At 45.7% G+C, this 22,218-nt stretch overlaps 1 protein-coding gene, 1 long non-coding RNA gene and 1 other non-coding gene across 5 annotated transcripts in view; 1 reads left to right on the top strand and 2 right to left on the bottom strand.

The window, feature by feature from the left end:
- RHBDL2 (rhomboid like 2) overlaps positions 1–22,218 on the top strand; it is a 62,940-nt gene that overhangs the window by 11,539 nt on the left and 29,183 nt on the right. Inside the window, exons 1-3 of one of the 2 annotated variants that reach the window (XM_008968457.5) lie at positions 1,689–8,046; positions 18,154–18,524; positions 21,779–21,927. In XM_008968457.5, the coding sequence (XP_008966705.1) occupies positions 7,932–8,046; positions 18,154–18,524; positions 21,779–21,927 (635 nt within the window). In that variant the 5' untranslated portion in view covers positions 1,689–7,931. Of the gene's footprint in view, positions 1–1,688; positions 8,047–18,153; positions 18,525–21,778; positions 21,928–22,218 lie in introns of those variants that run through there. The other variant, XM_008968458.5, reaches the window with a different exon arrangement.
- Positions 10,486–10,593, bottom strand: LOC112438343 (U6 spliceosomal RNA). Its single transcript, XR_003026789.4, has one exon. It is a non-coding gene; the product is annotated as a U6 spliceosomal RNA (small nuclear RNA).
- Positions 18,020–22,218, bottom strand: part of LOC129393443 (uncharacterized) — a 59,061-nt gene continuing 54,862 nt past the window's right edge. The window contains exons 3-4 of one of the 2 annotated variants that reach the window (XR_010113466.1): positions 18,715–19,323; positions 18,020–18,347 (exon numbers count right to left, since the gene is read on the bottom strand). This is a non-coding gene — a long non-coding RNA (uncharacterized LOC129393443). Of the gene's footprint in view, positions 18,348–18,714; positions 22,216–22,218 lie in introns of those variants that run through there. The other variant, XR_010113462.1, reaches the window with a different exon arrangement.

Here is a 22,218-nt window from a genome sequence, read left to right on the forward strand (position 1 = left end):
TTACACCTCTGTCCATCCCAAATTCATTGAACAAGGTCCATTGTTCAAAAGGACAGTTAGAGAATGCTCTGTTCCTGAGAGATAGCAAGTAAAGAGAGATTAGGCAGGAGAAACTAAAGGGTGCTGTGCCTCTACTACGGACTCGTAGTATTTGTTTTATTTAAGAATACTCGGCCAGGGGCCAGGAGCGGTGGCTCACGCCTGTAATCCCAGCACTTTGAGAGGCCGAGGCGGGTGGATCACAAGGTCAGGAGATCGAGACCATCCTGGCTAATACGGTGAAACCCTGTCTCTACTGAAAATACAAAAAATTAGCTGGGCGTGGTGGCGGGTGCCTGTAGTCCCAGCTACTTGGGAGGTTGAGGCAGGAGAATGGTGTGAACCCGGGAGGCGGAGCATGCAGTGAGCCGAGACTGTGCCACTGCACTCCAGCCTGGGTGACAGGGTGAGACTCTGTCTCAAAAAAAAAAAAAAGAATACTCGAGAATACTCGGCCAGGCATGGTGGCTCACACCTATAATCCTAGCACTTTGGGAGGCCGAGTTAGGTGGATGACTTGAGGTCAGGAGTTCAAGACCAGCCTGGCCAACATGGTGAAACCTCGTCTCTACTAAAAATACAAAAATTGCTGGGCACGGTGGCTCACACTTGTAATCCCAGCACTTTGGGAGGCTGAGGTGGGTGGATCACCTGAGGTCAGGAGTTCCAGACCAGCCTGGCCAACATCGTGAAACCCCATCTCTACTAAAAATGCAAAAATTAGCTGGGCGTGGTGGCCAGCATCTGTAATCCTGGCTATTCGGGAGGCTGAGGCAGGAGAATTGCTTGAACCTAGGAGGCGGAGGTTGCAGTGAGCTGAGATCGCGCCATTGCACTCCAACTGGGTGACAAGAGCAAAACTCCATCTCGAAAAAAAAAAAAATACCCAAAAAGCAAAAAACCAAAAATTAGATGGGTATGGTTGCGTGTGCCTGCTGCAATCCCAGCTACTCAGGAGGCTGAGGCAGGAGAATCGCTTGAACCTGGGAGACAGAGGTTGGAGTGAGCCAAGGTCATGCCACTGCCTTCCAGCCTGGGCAACAGAGTGAGACTCCATCTCAAAAAAACCCCCAAAAACCAACAAACAAAAAAGAATACTTGTTTATTCAACCTGAGGAAGCTGATTAAGTAAAGCCAGAAAATAAAACATAAAATAAAAATAAAGAAATAAAAATATTTGTTTAGGCTGGGCACAGTGGCTCATTCCTCCAATCCCAGCACTTAGGAAGGTCGAAGTGAGAGGATCACTTGAGCCCAGGAGTTTGAATCCAGCCTGGGTAATGTGACAAGACCTCGTCTCTACAAGATTTGCTGGGCGTGGTGGCATGTGCCTGTAGTCCTAGCTATTTGGGAGGCTGAGGTGGGAGGATATCTTGAGCCCAAGAGGTCGAGGCTTCAGTGAGTTGGGTTTGCATCACTGCACTCCAGCCTGGGCAACAAAGCAAGACCCTGTCTCAAAAAACACCCAAATAGGGCCGGGTGTGGTGGCTCATACCTGTCATCTCAATACTTCAGGGGGCCGAGGTGGGCAGATCGCTTGAGCTCAGGAGTTCGAGACCAGCATGGGCGACATGGCTAAACCCTGTCTCTACAAAAAAATTCAAAAGTTAGCCAGGTGTGGTGGTACACACCTGTAGTCCCAGCTACTTGGGAGGCTAAGGTGGGAGGATAGCTTGAACCCGGGAGGCAGAGGTTGCAGTGAGCTGAGATCATGCCACTATACTCCAGCCTGGGTAACAGAGTGAGACCCTGTCTCAAAACAAAACAAAACAAAAAATTTGCTCAATGCTAATTATGTGCCAGACACTCTTCTAAGAATTTTACAGATAATAAACTAATTCAATATTGATACCGAATCTATAAAGTAGATATTTACCACCCTCCTTTTACAGATGATGCTCCCAAGGCACAAAGAGGTTTAATAAGTTGCCCAAGGTCACGGAGGTGTTAAGTGGTGAAATCAGAATTTGAATTCAGACACCTTTGAATTCCTCTAGAATTTGTGTTTTAGCCATTATGCTATATTAAACTTAAGTGCTTCAGCTCTTTATTTATGTATTATAAAATTAGAATTGAGACATGAGCCAGTTGTCATGGGGATGCAAATTAATGCATTTATGGAACCTTTTAAAAATAAAGGTAGATTTTCTTATGGACAGAAAATCTCTTTGATTTGGCTAATTGGTTTGACAGTGAGGACAGGCTTTGCCAACTGGATTATGTGGTAGACATTTTCCATAAACTGAACAAGTGAAATCTGTAGCTCTAAGGTTTGGATGAAAATGTATTTAAAACATGTCTCTAACAAAGACTATGACAAAAAATTTGATCTTGGAGCCGATTTTAACTTGTAAAAAATAATTGTGGTTATTAACTTAAAAATGTATGAGACAGAACAGAGCTTCTTAAAAATTTTTTTTTTTTTTTTTGCGACTGAGCCTAGCTTTGTCACCCAGGCTGGAGTGCAGTGGCATGATCTCAGCTCACTGCAACTTCTGTCTCCTGGGTTCAAGTGATTCTCCTGCCTCAGTCTCTCAAATAGCTGGGATTACAGGTGCCTGCCACCACACCCAGCTAATTTTTTTGTATTTTTAGTAGAGACGGGGTTTGACTGTGTTGGCCAGGCTGGTCTCAAACTCTTGACCTCGTGATCTGCCCGCCTCGGCCCCCCAAAATGCTGGGATTACAAGTGTGAGCCACTGCGCCCAGCCATTTTTTTTTTTTTTTTTTTTGAGACAGTCTTGCTCTGTCACTCAGGCTGGAATGCAGTGGCGCGATCTCTGCATTGCTCACTGCAACCTCCGCCTCCCGGGTTCAAGCGATTCTCCTACCTCCACCTCCGAGTAGCTGGGATTACAGGTGCCCATCTCCACTCCTGGCTAATTTTTTTGTATTTTTAGTAGAGACGGGGTTTCACTATGTTGGCCAGGCTGGTCTCGAACTCCTGACCTCACGATCTTCTGGCCTCGTCCTCCCAAAGTGCTGGGATTACAAGTGTGAGCCACCGTGCCGGGCCATTTTATTTTTATTTATTTATTTATTTTTGAGACAGTCTTGCTCTGTCATCCAGGCTGGAGTGCAGCGGCACAATCTCGACTCACTGCAACCTCTGCCTCTTAAGTTCAAGCGATTCTCTTGCCTCAGCCCCCTGAGTAGCTGGGATTACAGGCACCCACCATAACGCCTGGCTAATTTTTTGTATTTTTCATAGAGATGGGGTTTTGCCATATTGGCAGGCTGGTCTTGAACTCCTGGCCTCAAATGATCCACCCGCCTCAGTTTCCCAAAGTGCTGGGATTATATGCGTCAGCCACCACACCTGATATTCTTCAAAATTTTTATGGGGATTTATGAAGACTTGTGGACCCAGCTTGTGGGATTACGGTGGCTAACTCCTGTAATCCCAGCTCTTTGGGAGGCCAAAGGGGGTGGATCATTTGAGGTCAGGATTTTGAGACCAGCCCAGCCTACAAGTGAAAGCCCGTCTCTACTAAAAATACAAAAATTAGCTGGGCATAGTGGTGGGCACTTGTAATCCCAGCTACTTGGGAGGCTAAGGCAGGAGAATTGCTTGAACCTAGAAGGCAGATGTTGCAGTGAGCCAAGATTGCACCACTGCACTCCAGCCTGGGCAACAGAGCGAGACTCTGTCTCTAAAAAAAAAAAAAAAAAAAAATTGTGAAGACCTGTGAGGTATGACACTGATAAACATCGCCGGCCATGTGTTTGCTGGTGGGGATGAAGTTTCTGGTTAGGTGAGGGGAAGTAGCTTATCCATAGGTAAGCAGGGGCAGAATTGGAGCAAGGACCAGGATTTTCTGACTCCTGCAATGTCAGAGCTCTTTCCATGATACTTCCCTTTTCCTTCCTTCTCCATTCATGGGATTGTTAATTCAGCAAATACTTGCTGAGAAATATTTTCCACTTTCGTGGAGCTCATATTCTAGCAGAAAGAGAAAGACAATAAATAAGCTAACTATTTTTAGATAATGATAAGTGCTGGGAGAATATAAGTGGGGAAATGTAGTAGAGCATATAGGGGTGCGGGAAGGCATGGGCAGGGGAGACTTCCTAGGGACGTGCTACAGGTTATGAAGGATCAAGACCAACCTTGTGTGTATGAGTTGTAGGGAAGGGAGAGGGCTAGGTAGAAGGAACAGCAAGTACAAAGACCTCGAGACAGGAGAAGATTTGGTGTATTCCAGGAACAGAAAGACGTCCCTGTGGCTGCAGCGCTGAGTCGTTGGGAGAAGGTAGTAGAAAGTGAATTCCACAAAGAAGGTAGGAGCTAGGTCATATAGGATCTTATCATTTGCCATTAGGATCCTATATCTATCCCAAAGACAATGGGAAACCATTGAAGGATTTTTAAGCCGAGAGTTAATACACTCTGATTTACGGTTTTGTTTTGCTTCATTATTGGAGGGAGGCAGGAGTGGAAACAGAGTGAAGACTAATTTGGGAGGGTAATTTTGGGTCAGACATCAGTAATCTACTCAATGGAAGAATACAAAGATGAACAATGTGAATGGAAAGAAAGGCAGAATGGTATGAGATGTCATTCTGTCTTCTGGTTCTGATGAGGCATGCTGGTAGCTATTACTGTGTAACAGATCACCCCAAAATTTAGTGACTCAAAACAAGAATAGGTGTGGTGGCTCACGCCTGTAATTCCAGCACTTTGGGAGGCCAAGGTGGGTGGATCGTGTGAGCTCAGGAGTTCAAGACCAGCTTCGGCAACATGGCGAAACCCCATCTCTACAAAAAATGCGAAAATTAGTTGGGCATGGTGGCACTCACCTGTAGTCCCAGCTACTTGGGAGGCTGAGGCACAAGAGTCCCTTGAACCGGGGAGGTGGAGCTTACAGTGAGCTGAGTTCGTGCCACTGCACTCCAGCCTGGGCGACAGAGTCAGACCTTGTCTCAAAACAAACAAATAACAGAAAAACCAAGAGCCATTTTATTTCGTCATAATTATGCAAGTCAGGGATTTGGGCAGGGTTCAGCTGAGCAGTTCTTCTCCATGTAGTCATCAGCTAGGGTCATTCACAGCTGTATTCAACTGGTGGATGAGCTGGGCTGGTAGGTCAAGAAGGTTCCATTCATAGGTCTGGCACCTTGGTGCTTTTCTTTATTTCATTTTCACATGACTTTTTCTTTTTTTTTAAAATCAGGCAACCTCCTGAGCCAGAGCAGGCTCAGAGAGACTCCTACCTTTGTGCTCTTCTACATGGCCTCTCTTTCCATGTGGGCACCTTGGGCTTTCTCATAGCATGGTGGCCTCCAGGTAGTGTTAGGTTATATGGTGTTAGGCTTCAAAGAGGAAGCATTCCCAAAGGAGCAAAAGTGGGGACCACATAGCTGTTAAGGCCTGGCCCTGCAAAGTATCCAGCATAGCTTCTGCCACGTAGTATTGGTCAAAACCAGTCACAGCGCTGGCCCAGACTTAAGGAGAGGAGAAACAAACCCAAACCATATCTCTCAGTGAGAGGAATGGCAAATTATATGCTCCGTCTTTAGTCTACCATCCTTGGCTTCTGGGAACTGAATAGCCCTAACCATGCTGATGGTGCTGACCCACTTTTAAATCTAAACCACAGTATACTATGTTGGAACAATTTATAGGTCTTTATTCCCCAGTGAATAGAGAGGGACTGGAGAACAGGAGGTGGTTTCCTTTTCTTTCTTTCTTTTTTTTTTTTCCCATGTGTTTCCAGAGCCTAACACATACAAGGCATTCAGGGAATGCTACCACTGGATGCACACATCACATAAGCATTCACTGGTAGTTGAAACATGATGTATATAAGAATCCCCTGGGAGCTGTTAAAAAGGCATGCAGATTTCTTTTTTCTTTTTTCTTTTCTTTTTTTTTTTTGAGACGGAGTCTCGCTCTGTCACCCAGGCTGGAGTGCAGTGGCGCGATCTCGGCTTACTGCAAGCTCTGCCTTCCTGGGTTCATGCCATTCTCCTGCCTCAGCCTTCCGAGTAGCTGTGACTACAGGCGCCCGCCAACACGCCCAGCTAATTTTTTGTATTTTTAGTAGAGACGGGGTTTCACTGTGTTAGCCAGGATGGTCTCGATCTCCTGACCTCGTGATCTGCCCACCTCGGCCTCCCAAAGTGCTAGGATTACAGGCGTGAGCCATAGTGCCCGGCCGCCTGCAGATTTCTGAACAAGACCTGAGCCCAGACCCTCTGAATCCAAATCTCTAGGGCAGAAGTTTTCAGTCTTGGCTGTACATGAAAAGATACAAGTGCCAGGCCTTCACCCCAGAGACCCAGTTTCTGTTGATCCGGGGTGAACTCAAACACATTTAAGTCTCTTCAGATGATTCTGATGTGAGGCCAGGGTGAAGAACCAGTGCCCTAGGATTAGAACCAGCCATCTCTGCTAACCTCCCCAGATGATTCTGATGCAGGTGGTCCATGACAGGGTGACCAACACCCTTGGCTTGCCCTGATTTTAGCACTAAAAGTCTCACATCCCAAGAAACTCCTAGTCCTGTGCAAACCAGACAGTTGGTCATTATCAGTGGACCACTATTGAAAAAAAAATTCTACACGAAGCAGTGAAAGCCTTTTTTTGAGAAATGCCCACAAATACCTACTGAAAGCCATGATTTTGTCTCCTTACTTAAGGGCCTGAGCCAACTGTCCTTGAATTAAGGGGGAAGTGGCTCAGGGTCACTGTTTTCCTTCAGCCCTGTGCTGGTGTGCTAGGTCTGTTAACTCATGTAAATAGTGTGTCTGTCTTTGGGAATTCTTTCAGACTATATCCCTTAGTGCGCACACCACAGCTTTGAAAGCCCAATCACCATCAACAAAGATGATGTGTTTAGGATAATACAAGATACAGGATGAAATTCCTATGTCTTCTGCACCAATGTGTATTATTATTACTATTACAAATACTATAATAGGGTACACAAATATATGTAATATGTTAAATAGCTGTGGGGCGGCCCAGACTCTGGTCTGAGATTCCCAGGTTTGTGCCCCAGCTTTGCTGTACCTAGGTATGTAATCATGGATGCCTCTTTTTTGCCCTAGTTGTTTACCTGTAAAATGGGAATAATAAAGAGGTCTTCTTCACAGAGCAGATGGGAGGATCCAGAAAATAATAAAAGCGAAAGTGGTTCTGTAGAGTGAGAAGGCTGAGTATTATGATGGTCTTTGAATGGGAGGGACTTGAAGACATTATTCCGCTGAGAGGCCCTGCATGTGACTGGGGCTCTGGTCCCCCTACCCTGAACCATAGCCCACCTGTGAGGTTTCAAGGAAGAAGCTTTTGACGCAGAGTGGACCATGGAGAGAGCTCAGGAAGCAGAGTTCTCTACCTTAGCTGCCCTTACTGCTGATGTCAAGTGTGCTTTGCTTCAGCAAAAAGCAAAGCTTTTGGAAACGGGGGTTTGTGAAGGCATTTTTTGTTTTCAAATCTTCTGCCTATTTATTCCAAGTGTATCCTCAGAAATGTAGCCAAAAGAAAACAACCACAACCACAAACCTGTAATATTGAAAAGCCAGTTCTTAATTTCTGCAGCTAAAAAAGCATCCTTTCAGGCTGTAACCACAGAGAGATTGCTGCAGGCCTCTGGCATAATGATGGTTTGCAGTGTGATGAAGGAGGCTGCTAAGCTCTGTGGCCCAGAAGTCCAATCCTGGCCTCTCCAATTACCCAGGCGCCTAGCAACACCACCAAAAGTCTCCCCGGCAGCCCCAGCTGGGCAGCAATTGGCTACACCCAGCACAGCCCGCTGCCCAGCCTCCTGAGCTCCCCAGCCACATCAAGGCGGGTCTCAGCCCCGGCAGGGGCCTGCCTGGTACCAACGAATGGGTGGGGCCAGCTGTTTAGAAAAAACAATTCAGATATTTAAAACCTCCCTGTTTGAATGCAGCTAGGCAAGCGGCACAAGCTCACAACTAAAAGTGTCTGCCATGGAAAAGGAGTTGTCATAAGGGTGTTGGCCTTGCCAGGGCCCTCCTGGGTGAGGCGAAGAAGGGAAGGTGAGCCTGATTTAGTCCTCTGGCTTCTCAAAGAGGCAAATCCTTTTCCCGTCCTGGACGCTTGTGTCCACCTAGAGTCCTCGTCGTAGCAGTGGGGATGGTGGGAATTCCCAGCCCCATCTTCTCCCAGGGGTCGTGACCTGCCACTTCCTCTACAGCTTCCTTTTGGGAATTCCCAGGGTCTAGTCTGGGACTGTCTAGGCAGCTGGAGGAAAAAGAGGGAGCTAAGAGTACAGGAAAGGATGGGATGAAAATAACCAAAAAGAAGATTCACACTTCTTTTGTTTAAATTTTTATTTTTATTTTTATTTATTTAGGTTTTGGAGACAGGGTTTCGCTCTGTCACCCAGGCTGTAGTGCAAGTGGCACCATTGTAGCTCACTGCAATCTTGAACTCCCCATTTCAAGCGATCCTCCTGCCTCAGCCTCCTGAGTACCTGGAAGTGCAGGTGTGCACACCACTGCACCTGGCAAACTTTAATTTTTAATTTTTTTTTGTAGAGAAAGGCTTTCGCTGTGTTGCCCAGGCTGGTCTCAAACTCCTGGCCTCAAGCAATCCTCCTGCCTCGGTCTCTCAAAGTGCTAGGATTACAGGCATGAGCCACCATGCCTGGCCCATTATTTTTTATTTAATTTTTTTTTTTTACATGGCCAGGCACAGTGGTTCATGCCTGTAATCCCAGCACGTTGGGAGGCCGAGGCAGGTGGATCACCTGAGGTAGGGAGTTCGAGATCAGCCTGACCAACATGGAGAAACCCCATCTCTACTAAAAATACAAAATTAGCCAGGCGTGGTGGCGCATGCCTGTAATCCCAGCTACTCGGGAGGGTGAGGCAGGAGACTCTCTTGAACCTAGGAGGCAGAGGTTGTGGTGAGCCAAGATCGTGCCATTGCACTCCAGTCTGGGCAACAAGAGTGAAACTCTGTCTCAAAACAAAACAAAACAAAACAAAGCAAAACAAAACAAAACAAAACAAGGCCGGGCGCCGTGGCTCACCCCTGTAATCCCAGCACTTTGGGAGGCCGAGGCGGGCGGATCAAGAGGTCAGGAGATTGAGACCATCCTGGCTAATACGGTGAAACCCTGTCTCTACTAAAAATACAAAAAAATTAGCTGGGCGTGGTGGCAGGCACCTGTAATCCCAGCTACTTGAGAGACTGAGGCAGGAGAATCGCTTGAACCCGGGAGGCGGAGGTTGCAGTGAGCCGAGATCGCACCACTGCATTCCAGCCTGGGCGACAGAGCGAGACTCCGTCTCAAAAAAAAAAAAAAAGAAAGAAAAAAATTTACATTTTAAAATCTTAAATTTATTTATTTATTTTAGAGACAGGGTCTTGCTCTGTGGCCAAGGCTGGAGTAAATTTTCATTTTTAACTCTAATCCCATCACAGATGAAGGAGTACCTTTCTATAACACTTGGTGCGTAGAAATCACAGGGGCTGTGGAACATGTGGGGGTTTGGAGTCAGGCGCCCGAGACTCTTCTCCCAGCCCTCCCCTTATTAGCTGTGAGACCTTGAGTAAGTTACTTTGGGAGCCTGGGTTTCTTTATCCTTATAATGGGAATATTATTACCCTGCCTTACAAAGTGGTAAAAATTAATGAAGAGAATGCTTATAAAGTGTTTAGCCTGGAAGCTGGCACACAGTAAGTGTTTATTATTCTAGTACCTCTTTATTATTTTATTTGATTCTTACCACAATTCTGTAAGATACTCAGGGCAGAGGTGAGCTCTGTTTTACAGCTGAGGAAACTGAGGCCCAGTGGAAAACTAAATGTGGATGCTGGGAGTAGAATTCAGGTCTTTACAGTGTCAAACACAAGGCAGGCTATTCTTCAAAGGCAGATGGCAAGCCCTTTTTTTGGTAGCCATTATGACATGGCAGCTTCACAGTGATGGTGCCCAGTGATGGTAGAATGATAATGGAGGTGGTGCGGCCTTGCAGAGGAAAAGGTTGGTAGGAGGCTCTTTTCTTTTCTTTTTTTTTGAGATGGAGTCTGGCTCTGTCGCCCAGGCTGGAGTGCAGTGGCGCGATCTCGGCTCACCGCAACCTCCGCCTCCCAGGTTCACGCCGTTCTCCTGCCTCAGCCTCCCGAGTAGCTGGGACTACAGGCGCCCGCCACCACGCCCGGCTAATTTTTTGTATTTTTAGTAGAGACGGGGTTTCACTATGTTAGCCAGGATGGTCTCGATCTCCTGACCTTGTGATCCACCCGCCTTGGCTTTCCAAAGTGCTGGGATTACAGGCGTGAGCCACCGTGCCTGGCCCGGTAGAAGGCTCTTTTCAACATAAAGTCACATAAGGACTTAGTCAATGTGTGGTTGGAATTCCTCCTTCCCCCTTTTCCCTCCTCTCTTTCTCTCCCTCTCTCTTTCCCTCCCTTTCTTCCAGAAGCATTCCTTTTAAAAAATATTTTAAAAAAAAATAACTCTGATGTTTTGTATGGAATGCTTCATGAATTTGCGTGTCATCTTTGTGCAGAGACCATGTTAATCTTCTGTGTATTGGTCCGGTTTTTAGTATATGTGCTGCTGAAGCAAGCACCACAAGCATTCTTTTATTGATTGATTGGTTGAGATAGGGTCTCGCTTTATCACTCAGGATCGAGTGTAGTGCCACGATCTTGGCTCACTGCAACCTCCACCTCCAGGGTTCAAGCGATTCTCCTGCCTCAGCATCCCCAGTAGCTGGGATTAAAGGCATCTGTCACCTCACCTGGCTAATTTTTTGGGTACTTTTCGTAGAGATGGGGTTTTACCATGTTGGTCAGGCTGGTCTCGAATGCCCGACCTCAGGTGATCCGCCCGCCTTGGCCTCCCAAAGTGCTGGGATTATAGACGTGAGCCACCGCGCCCGGCCCGAGTCAGGTTTTTTGATTGCAAAAGATGGGAACTGATTCTGGCTAATTAAATCAGGAAGTGAATTTTATTGAAAGCACATTGAGAAAGTTACAGAATCACTTGAAGGCTGTAGAAACAAGGCTTGGGAAAAAAGCAGAAACAGAGACCAGGTACCTAGAATTACACCAAATCCCATCACAGAGTCAGATAGGTGAGGACAGCCTCAGTGCTGCTGCTGCTGAACGCCCAGTGCTGCTGCCTTCGTCACAGCCACAGCTGGCGTTGGATGCTGGATGCCATGCTGACCCCAGTGGCAAGGCTGTCTGGACACTGGATACTGCTGCCACTGCTGCAACCACTGTAAAGAATTTTTTCCATCCCCACCTCCAGCCTCAGAAATCCTAAGCAAATGCAGCTGATTGGTCAAGCTGCCCTAGCTGCCTAGGGACATGCAAAAGTGAATATTGGGCATGGTTAATGTCTGTAGTGGGATCCGTTTCCTGCTGCCCACCAGGAGAAGATAAATTCCCCAAGAAAACTGACAAATGACGACTACGTACATGTTGTCAAATAATCCACTGGAAGTCCTTGACATTTGCAGATTCAACACTTGCAATTTCGGTAATTTATTAGTTACTCCCAAAGGCCCATTATAAATGAATATGAGTTGAATGATTGGCTTTGCCTGTTAGTGAGCCAGGCCTACCACTCTGCCTGGACATCTCACATGACTGTTATCCTTTATGTAGTTTGCATGCAGTGATTAAAATATTTGTTTCTTGTTTGCAGAGTAGAAAAGATTCATAAAATAAATAATCCAATAGTGCCAGTGATATAAACAAAGAGAAAGTGGGGAGGTATAAGACAGTAACTTTGTTTTTTGGCTACAAACAGAAGTTTTGGATAAATTGGCATGCTGTGTCAAGTTCAGTGGTGTCTAAGATCCCTGATATCATTAGATCCACCATGTGTGTCACTGAGATACAAGGAAAAGTTGTTTAGTGAATGCATCAGCCAGGCTGCTCATCAAGAGAGAGATTAACCTTTTTTTTTTTTGAGACAGAATCTCACTCTGTCGCCCAGGCTGGAATGCAGTGGCAAAATCTCAGCTCACTGCAACCTCCGCCTCCCACTGCAACCTCCACCTCCTGGGTTCAAGAGATTCTCCTGTCTCAGCCTCCCGAGTAGCTGGGATTACAGGCACATGCCACCACTGCCGGCTAATTTTTGTATTTTTACTAGAGACAGGGTTTCACCATGTTGGTCAGGCTGGTCTCGAACGCCTGACCTCAAGTGATCTGCCTGCCTCGGCCTCTCAAAGTGCTGGGATTACAGGTGTGAGCTACCATGCCTGTCCCGGCTATACTTTACAATGTAATTTTGGGAGACACTATGTGGTATGTAGTGCATTAGGGCATCTGAAAGGTCTGGAAAAATCTCTTGCAAATGTCAGGAGTCTCCTATGTAAATCTCTTTATAGAAATCTCTTTTCGGCTGGGCACGGTGGTTTACGCCTATAATCCCAGCACTTTATGAGGCCTAGGTGGATGGATCACTTGAGGTCAGGAGTTTGAGACCAGCCTGACCAACATGGTGAAACCCTGTCTCTACTAAAAATACAAAATTAGCTGGGTATGGTGGTGCATGCCTGTAACTTCAGCTACTTGGGAGTTTGAGGCAGGAGAATTGCTTGAACCTGGGAGGTAGAGGTTGTGGTGAGCCGAGATCGCACCATTGCACTCCAGCCTGGCAACAAGAGCAAAACTCTATCTCAAAAAAAAAAAAAAAAAGAAAAGAAAAAAGAAATCTCTTTTCAACAGATTTTTTTTTTTAAGGTAGTCAACTGTCCTGAGTAAATGAGCACAGTCTTGCCCTTTCAAGTCTTTGGCCAATACACTGGCTCTGTGATTGTTAACAAGTAATGCTTATTCCAGGCAAAGTCAGGAAGTAGGAAAGTTCCTTCCGTGTTTCCTTGTTTTTTTTTTGAGACGGAGTCTTGCTCTGTCGCCCAGGCTGGAGTGCAGTGGCGCAATCTCAGCTCACTGCAACCTCCGCCTCCCGTGTTCATGCTATTCCCCTGCTTCAGCCTCCCGAGTAGCTGGGACTACAGGCGCCCGCCACCACGCCCGGCTAATTTTTTGTATTTTTAGTAGAGATGGGGTTTCACTGTGTTAGCCAGGATGATCTCGATCTCCTGACCTTGTGATCCGCCTGCCTCCGCCTCCCAAAATGCTGGGATTACAGGCATGAGCCACTGTGCCCAGCCCTGTGTTTCCTTTTAAGAGTACTTGTGGCCAGGTGGGATCTTTCTATGTTTCCTCTTCAGAATACTTGTGGATTACAGGCTCTCTCACACCTGTAATCTCAATGCTTTGAGAGGTCAAGCAGGGAGGATCCCTTGAATTCAAGGGTTTGAGACTAGCCTGGACAACATGGGGAGGCCACTATTTCAAAATAATAATAATAATAAAGTTTAAAAACTTATTTTTTTTTGAAAAAAGAATACCTGCCAACCATGAAGGAAAGGGTTTTGGTTCTTTTCTCTCCCTCCCCAATCCTTAGAACCCATGAAAGGGTTTTGGTTCTTGGTGTGCATAAGGAACATTTCCATTTTTAACCAGAAGGCTAGAGACATTCTAACAATCTACTCAGTTGTTCCCTACCTGTAGGATGAGAACTTCTCACAGCAGTGCCACCCAGTTTTGATCTGTGTATGCGAGGCCTTTCAAAAAAGAGTGGGCAGCAACTTGCTGCAGATAAGAGGTAGGAGGTTTGCTTAGTGAGTAAGAAAGCAGAGTCAGTGCAGTAAATCTCCACCCAGTGAATGACACCCAATAAGTGAGTGCTCGAGTGCCAAGTAAATGAATGGACAGCTGTTGATGCTTGAATATTTCTTTGAGACTAGAATGTGTTGTAATCATTATTTTGTTTTGAGGCTCCTGCTCCATTCAATTGGGCTTCCAAAAATTCTGGTAATCTGACGTGTGTTTCTGAACGCTGTATCCCAAGTTTGACCTATAGAGCCCATGGAGTTTATATACAGGCCATGCCCAAGGAAGGACAAAATTAATGACAACATGACCTTCGATTAGATTTGCTTTGTGAGGCTCCAGGGAGGGAAACCTTGGACCCAGGAGCTGGTGAATAGATTCCAGCAGTGTAAGGAAGAACTACCCATGAATTAGAACTGTTAGAAAATACAGCAACCCCGCTGAAGTCCATCTAGGTTGTTTATAATTCTTCACGGCTATGAATAGTTCTGCATGAATATCCTTGTAATATACCATTGTGTATGTGCTCAAATACCTTTGAAGGGTGGATTTCTAGAAGTTGGATGGTTCTGTTGAAAGGTATATGCTTTTAATAGTTTATACACATTGGCCAATTGCTTTCCAAAAGGCTGCATTAATTTACACCTCATACATTGCACCCATTGCCACACACCTCATAAATATGGGATATTATCAGTCTTTTTTTTTTTCTTTTTTTTGAGATGGAGTTTCACTCTTGTCGCCCAGGGTTGAGTGCAATGACACGATATCAGCTCACTGAAACCTCCACCTCCTGGTTTCAAGTGATTCTCCTGCCTCAGCCTCATGAGTAGCTGGGATTACAGGTCTTGCTACCATGCCCAGCTAATTTTTGTATTTTTAATGGAGACGGGTTTCACCATATTGGCCAGGCTGGTCTTGAGCTCCTGACCTCAGGTTATCCACCGACCTCGGCCTCCCAAAGTGCTGGTATTACAGGCATGACCCACTGTGCCCAGCCTAAGTCTTTTTCACTGTTACCAATCTAATAGGTAATATTTCCTCAGAAATTCAGGAGTGGGGCAGAAGATAAACGTGAGCAGGAGAGATGAGGAAATGTTAGAGACTGGAAGGAGCACCTGTGAGCATTATAGCACCAGGTATTGGAGATAAGATAAATCAGAGAGAGGCCCCTGTTCTCAGGAAACAGGGTGGAGAGGTATGGAAGTTGGAGGATGATAGTAATTGACTGAGAAGAGAGGTAAAACCAAAATGCAGTGGCTCACACTTGTAATCCCAGCACTTTGGGAGGCTGAGGCGGGAGGATTGCTTGAGCCCAGGAGTTTGAGACCAGCCTGGGTAACACAGGAAGACCCCATCTCAACAAAGAAAAAAAAAATAGCTGGGTGTGGTGGCGTGTGTGCTTGCAGTCCCAGCTACTTGGGAGGCTGAGGTGGGAGGCTCACTTGAGCCTGGGAGGTAGAGGCTGCAATGAGCCGTGATCCTGCCACTGCATTCCAGCCTGGGTGACAGGGAGAGATCTTGTCTCAAAAAAATTAAATAAAAAAACCCCAAATGTTTCTAATTGCTAGCAATGTGCTCATTTGGTGCTAGAACCTGAAGTAGCTAGAACTACATGTCTACTTTACAAGGCAAGGCAGAAAGCAGACATGCAGTGAGTTTTGGCTAAACCGGTTGGGTCAACTATCTTTGCAGCACAGGAAATATATTTAGGCACTAACATATTTAAAATGGTGGTCTTGAAGTTGTAAAATTTCTGGAAGTGTTGAAATCCCAAGATAAGGGCAAATGTAATCCTTATTTTTGTAGCTCCTTTTATACAGTTGTATTGTTAACAATGTGACATTTTATTTCCTCATAAAATGATTATGTATGATATTTAGATACAAAAAGGCTGATTTATACAATGTGAACTGTCCCTAATTGAACTTATTTTTAAAATGCTTTAATATTTGTGGTTAAAAGCTGCTGATCTTAAATCCACATTGTAGTTTTGTCAATTATGAGATGTGGCAAAAAGTAGAAAAAAATCATCAGTCTTCAAGGGAAATTAATAAAAGAGTTATATCTATGGACTGAATGTCTGACTCTGGGAGGCGGGTGAGTGGGTGGGTGAAAAATGCAGGGGAGAGAAAAAGCCTTTATTTTCAGAAAATTTGCTGGGGAAAAGAAAAATAAGATGTCTCTTCCTCAATTTATTGAATATAACCTATTCTAATGTGAAAACTTGCCTAATGAGTTTCATTTGAAAATCAATTGAATTTGATCTGATTCCCAGTAACATGCAGTGTGAAAACAGGCCCCAGGCTCAGCTCCATCCCTTCCATCTATCCATCCATCCATCTAAACTCATTCATCCATCCATAGCCAATAACAACTAATAATTATAGGGTGTTTACTACGTGCCAGATACAGTTCTTTTTTTTTTCTTCGAGACAGAGTCTTGCTCCGTCACCCAGTCTGGAGTGCAGTGGCGTGAATTTGGCTCATTGTAACCTCTGCCTCCCAGGTTCAAGCGATTCTCCTGCTTCAGCCTTCCTTCAGCTTGAAGTATAGGCACGTGCCACTATGCCCAGCTAATTTTTGTATTTTTAATAGAGATGGGGTTTCACCAGGTTGGCCAGTCTGGTCTGAAACTCCTGACCTCAAGTGATGGGATTACAGGCATGAGCCACCACGCCCGGCCCAGATACTGTTTTAAGTGCTTTACATGCATTATCTCAAGTAAGCTTCCCAGCAATGTTATGAAGCAAGTGCTATCATTATCCTCAGTTTAAAATGGAATCTGAGGGTTTCCCAATAAGTTAAACATAGAATTAATTACCATATGACCCAGCAATTCCACTCATAGGTATATGCTCCCCCTCAAACTGGAAACAGATGTTTAAAGAAAACTTGTGCCAGGTGCGGTGGCTCACGCCTGTAATCCCAGCACTTTGGGAGGCCGAGGCGGGCGGATCACGAGGTCAGGAGATCGAGACCATCCTGGCTAACATGGTGAAACCCCGTCTCTACTAAAAATACAAAAAAAAAAAAAAAAAAAAATTAGCCAGGTGTGGTGGTGGGCGCCTGTAGTCCCAGCTACTCAGGAGGTTGAGGCAGGAAAATGGTGTGAACTCGGGAGGCGGAGGTTGCAGTGAGCCGAGATCGCACCACTGCACTCCAGCCTGGGCGACAGAGCGAGACTCCGTCTCAAAAAAAAAAAAAGAGAAAACTTGTACAGGGATGTTCATTCACAATAGTGAAAAGGTGGAAACAACCCAAATGTCCATAAACAGACGAGTGGATAAGCAAAATGTGGCATGTCTATACAACCCAATAGCATTCAGCCATTAAAAAAAGGAAATTCTAGGCTAGGTGTAATGGCTCATGCCTGTAATCCCAACACTTTGGGAAGCCGAGGCGGGTGGATCACTTGAGGTTGGGAGTTCGAGACTAGCCTGGCCAACATGGTGAAACCCTGTCTCTACTAAAAATACAAAAATTTTCTGGGTGTGGTGCCGGGCGCCCATAATCCCAGCTACCTGGGAGGCTGAGGCAGGAGAATCGCTTGAACCTGGGAGGCAGAGGTTCCAGTGAGCCGAGATCGCACCACTGGACTCCAGCCTGGGCGACAGAGCGAGACTACATCTCAAAAAAAAAAAAAAAAGAAAAGAAAAGAAAAGAAAACATGTGAAGGAAGCCAACTACAAAAGGCCACCTACTGGATGGTACATATGTATTGTATGATTTCATTTATGTGAAATATCCAGAATAGGTCAATCTATAGACACAGAAAGCGGATTAGTCATTGCCAGGGACTATGGTAAGAGGAGAATAGGAATTAACTGCTTAACGGGTATGGGTATGGGGTTTTTGTTTGTGATGAAAAAGTTTTGGAACTAGTGGTGATGGCTGCACAACATTGCAAATGTACTCAATGTCACTGAATTGTACACTCTAAATGGTTAAAAACAGGGCCGGCTTCAGTGGCTCATGCCTGTAATCCCAGCACTTTGGGAGGCCTAGGCGGGTGAATCACTTGAGGTCAGGAGTTCGAGACCAGCCTGGCCAACATGGTGAAACCCTGTCTCTACTAAAAATACAAAAATTAGCCAGGGAGGGTGAAGCAGAAGAATTGCTTGAACCCAGGAGGCAGAGGTTGCAGTGAGCTGAGATCTCACCATTGCACTCCAGCCTGGGCAGAAGAGCAAGATGACTCCACCTCATAAAAAAAAAAAGAAAAAATATATATTATATATTAAATGGCGAAAATGGTAAATTTTATGTTATGTGTATTTCACCACAATTTAAGAAATACGTAATTTGAGGCTTGGAGAATTTAATTAAGTGATTTATCTGATGTTAACTTACAGCTGATACGTGATAGAGCTGCGTTTTAATCTCAGTCATCTGGCTCTTTTTAAAACAATTACAGAGAAAACTTTATTTTGGGCCATTTAGGAGGTTTAGATCATTTTGATCATCTTCAGCTGTCTTCTCTTCACATACAGGAAAGGCCTTGGAAAGCAGTCGTTGCGCCAGACAGCCCAGGGAAGAGCCGCAGCCTGAGGACCTAGGGCCACCTGCTGTTCCCTGGGATTCATGTCCTTCTGGGGAGGAGGGAGGACCCAGGACAATGGCTGCTGTTCATGATCTGGAGATGGAGAGCATGAATCTGAATATGGGGAGAGAGATGAAAGAAGAGCTGGAGGAAGAGGAGAAAATGAGAGAGGATGGGGGAGGTAAAGATCGTGCCAAGAGTAAAAAGGTCCACAGGATCGTATCAAAATGGATGCTGCCCGAAAAGTCCCGAGGAACATACTTGGAGAGAGCTAACTGCTTCCCGCCCCCCGTGTTCATCATCTCCATCAGCCTGGCCGAGGTGAATGGGGAGTGGGGAGGGCACTGGGGTAAGTGGCACCGGGAAGTTGCAAACAAACTAGGGGTCAGATCTAGATCTAGAGAAGAGACTGGGAACATGGGAGAGAGCTTCGCGGGGATGGGGACAGCACACACCTCACCTCTGCCTCTGCCCTCCCCACAGCTGCCTTTGAGGCTTTCCCTATACTCACCGTCACTGCCAACCCAGGGTGGAGATTCATTTGTCAGACAAATCTGCCCAGCTGTGGCTGCAATTTCAGTGGCTTCCTTTCATTTTAGTTGTGAGGTCTTTAGGAAGCAAATCATTCTGGGGTTGCACAAGGGTTTTCTCTCATGAACCGATTTAGGCTGGTTGGTAAGGTATTTCTGGGACCCCAGGTTTAGAAGTGTTATAGAATTCTTCTGAATTTCAGTAGGAAAAAAACGGGATCCTTTAACAACGTCTGCTTCAGGCAGCACGTGGTGTGTTTTCAGGCTCTGATTTAGTCAGTCCTCTTGTTTTCCAGAACAGACTGCAAGGCTCAGAGAGGTGGGATGACTATCCCAAGGTCACATCATAGTCACTGGGCCAGGATGAGGCTCCCCTGTACCTCGTGGCACCTAGTTTTTTCCCCCACACTTGATGTCCTATAAAGGAATTGGCCAACCATGGCTGCCTGTGGAGTTTGACTTCAGGGGCATTAGGAAGTTCCTAATGTAACCCTTTTAGTTCCCACTGATGCACTGATGTCTCAGCTTCCTTATCACAAACTGTATTAGTCAAGAGTTCTTCAGAAAAACAGAATCAATAGGTGTGTTTCCTGGGGGAAGAGAGATTAATATTTATTTTAAGGAATTAGCTCAAATGATTATGGAGACTTGGCAAGTCCAAAATCTTCAGGGAAGGTTGGCAGGCTGGAGGCCCAGGGAAGACTTGCCATTCAAGTCCAAAGGTAGAGTTCTGCTGGCAGAATTCCCTTTTCCTAACAGAGGACAATCTTTTCTCTAGCAAGGCCTTCAACTGATTAGACAAGGCTCACCCACAGTATGGTGGGAAATCGGCTTTACTCAAAGACTACTGATTTAAATATTAGTATAAACCATACCCTCACAAAAACATCTAGGATAATGTTTAAGCAAATGTCTGGGTAGCATAGCCTAGCTAAGTTGACACATAAAATTAACTGTTGCAGGGACCAAGCCTCTTATGGCTTAGACAAAGGTAAGGCTAAGGTGTAAGCATCCCAGGAGATGCTGTGGTCAAGTCTGTTTAGGTTGAAGGGGCACAGTTCTAATTGTTTTCATGGGATTTTATTGTGAGACTGCTTGCAACTGGGAAGTCGTCCGGATCTGAGACATCTGTATCTGTTTTTTCTGCTTCTCCTTCCTGTTATCCTTCTGGCCTATGGGTTGTCTTGTGTTTCAATCAGCTGTGTGTGTGTCTTGTCCAGGTGAATGGGGAACAATGAGATAAGGTATCGTGGTACAAACCACAATTGCCTAGGCAATGAGTGCTATGGAGGAGGGCAGTTTGCCATAGGAGGCTCATGGAGCAGGTGCTGAGATACCTGCCTCTCACAGAAAGACCAATTTTTAAATTAAAAATTTTAATTTTGGAATAATTTTACCTCTATAGAGATATTGTAAAGATAGAACAGAAAGTTCCTGTAGGCCGGGCGCAGTGGTGCACGCCTGTAATCCCAGCACTTTGGGAGGCCGAGGTGGGCGGATCACAAGGTCAGGAGATTGAGACCATCCTGGCTAACACAGTGAAACCCTGTCTCTACTAAAAATACAAAAAATTAGCCGGGCATGGTGGCGGGCACCTGTAGTCCCAGCTACTTGGGAGGCTGAGGCAGGAGAGTAGCGTGAACCCAGGAGGCAGAGCTTGCAGTGAGCTGAGATCACGCCACTGCACTCCAGCCTGGGCTACAGAGCAAGACTCCATCTCAAAAAAAAAAAAAAAAAGAAAGTTCCTGTATGCCTCTCACCCAGTTTCTCCCATTGTTTATATCCTACATTTCCATAGTACATTGTATTTTTTTCTTTTTTTCAAACCCAGGATAATCTCTGTATATAGTACATTACATTTCCATAGTATTTTTTTTTTTTTTTTTTTGAGATGGAGTCGCTCTGTCGCCCAGGCTGGAGTGCCAGTAGTGTGATCTCAGCTCACTGCAACCTCCGCCGTCCAGGGTCAAGTGATTCTCCTGACTCAGCCTCCCAAGTAGCTGGGATTACAGGTGTGCACCACCACGCCTGGCTAGTTTTTTTTTTTTTTTTTTTTTTTTTGTATTTTTAGTAGAGATGTGGTTTTGCCATGTTGGCCAGGCTGGTCTTGAACTCCTGACCTCAGGTGATCCACCTGCCTCAGCCTCCCCCCAAAGGGCTGGGACTATAGGCATGAGCCACTGCATCTGGCCCCATAGTACATTTGTCAAAACTAAGAAACTGACATTGGCATATTCCTAACTAAACTCCAGATTTACCTGAATTTTTACCAGTTTCTCCATTAATGTCCTCTTTCTGTTCCTCTGGTACCCACTCCATTTAGCTGCCATGTCTACCCAGGCTCCTCTGATCTATGGCAGCTTCTCAGTCTTTGTTTTTCATGACTCTGATAGTCTTGAGGGGGACTGGCTAGGGATCCTGTAGAATGTCCCCCAGCTGGGGTTTGACTGATGCTTTTCTCATGATTTAACTGGAGTTATGAGTTTGGGAGAAGAATACCACGGAGGTGAAGGGCCCTTCCCATCACATAGCCTCAGAAGGTTGAGGACATCACGTGGCATCGCTGGGACATTCACCTCCATCCCTTGGTTAAGGCAGGGTTTGCCAGGTCTCTCCCCTGGCAAGTGACTATTTTTCCCTTTCCCTGTTCTATTATTCGGAAGCCAGCATTGACCTACTTTCATAGCAAGTTGTAAATGAAAGATCAGTTGGTGCGACGATGAGGGCAGTGGGTATTTAAGAGGAAGAGGGTAGTAGAGAACGTAGTGCCAGAGAGCAGGGTGTCCAAGAGCAGGGCAAAAGGGGTTCAGAAAGTCTTCCTTACAATGTGAGCTAGCACTGCTCCCAACCATCAGAGGAAGTGGGGTATGGTGGAAACCATCACAGCGGGGGATGGTGAAGAAGTGTATTTCATGTCACCTTCTGGCACTGTGGTGTGGCCCACTTGAGAGCTGAATCATCTGAAACAGTTACTGCCCACGGGCTTGGATGGGGCCCCTCTCTGGAGAAGGTGTGGTTAACACTTATGTCTGCTCCGTCCGTCAGCTGGCAGTGTTTATTTACTATGCTGTGTGGAAGCCTCAGAAACAGTGGATCACGTTGGACACAGGCATCTTGGAGAGTCCCTTTATCTACAGTCCTGAGAAGAGGGAGGAAGCCTGGAGGTTTATCTCATACATGCTGGTACATGCTGGGTAAGCAATGATAGTTAAGCCCCTGGTATCAGAGGTGATTATATCATTGTAACCTCTAACATTTGTTGAGTGCTTTATTATTGATGAGGCACTTTCATGTCCATAATCTTCACAGCAACCCTAAGGGGTAGGTATTGCTCCCACTGTTTTATGTCTGAGGCATAGGAGATGTAATCATGGAGGCTGAGGTGGGCAGATCACTTGAGGTCAGGAATTCGAGGCCAGCCTGGCTGATATAGTGAAACCCCATCTCTACTAAAAATAAAAAAATTAGACAGGCATGGTGGTGCA

The sequence above is a fragment of the Pan paniscus genome, chromosome 1, assembly GCF_029289425.2.
Source record: "Pan paniscus chromosome 1, NHGRI_mPanPan1-v2.0_pri, whole genome shotgun sequence".
Taxonomy (NCBI): Eukaryota; Metazoa; Chordata; class Mammalia; order Primates; family Hominidae; genus Pan; species Pan paniscus.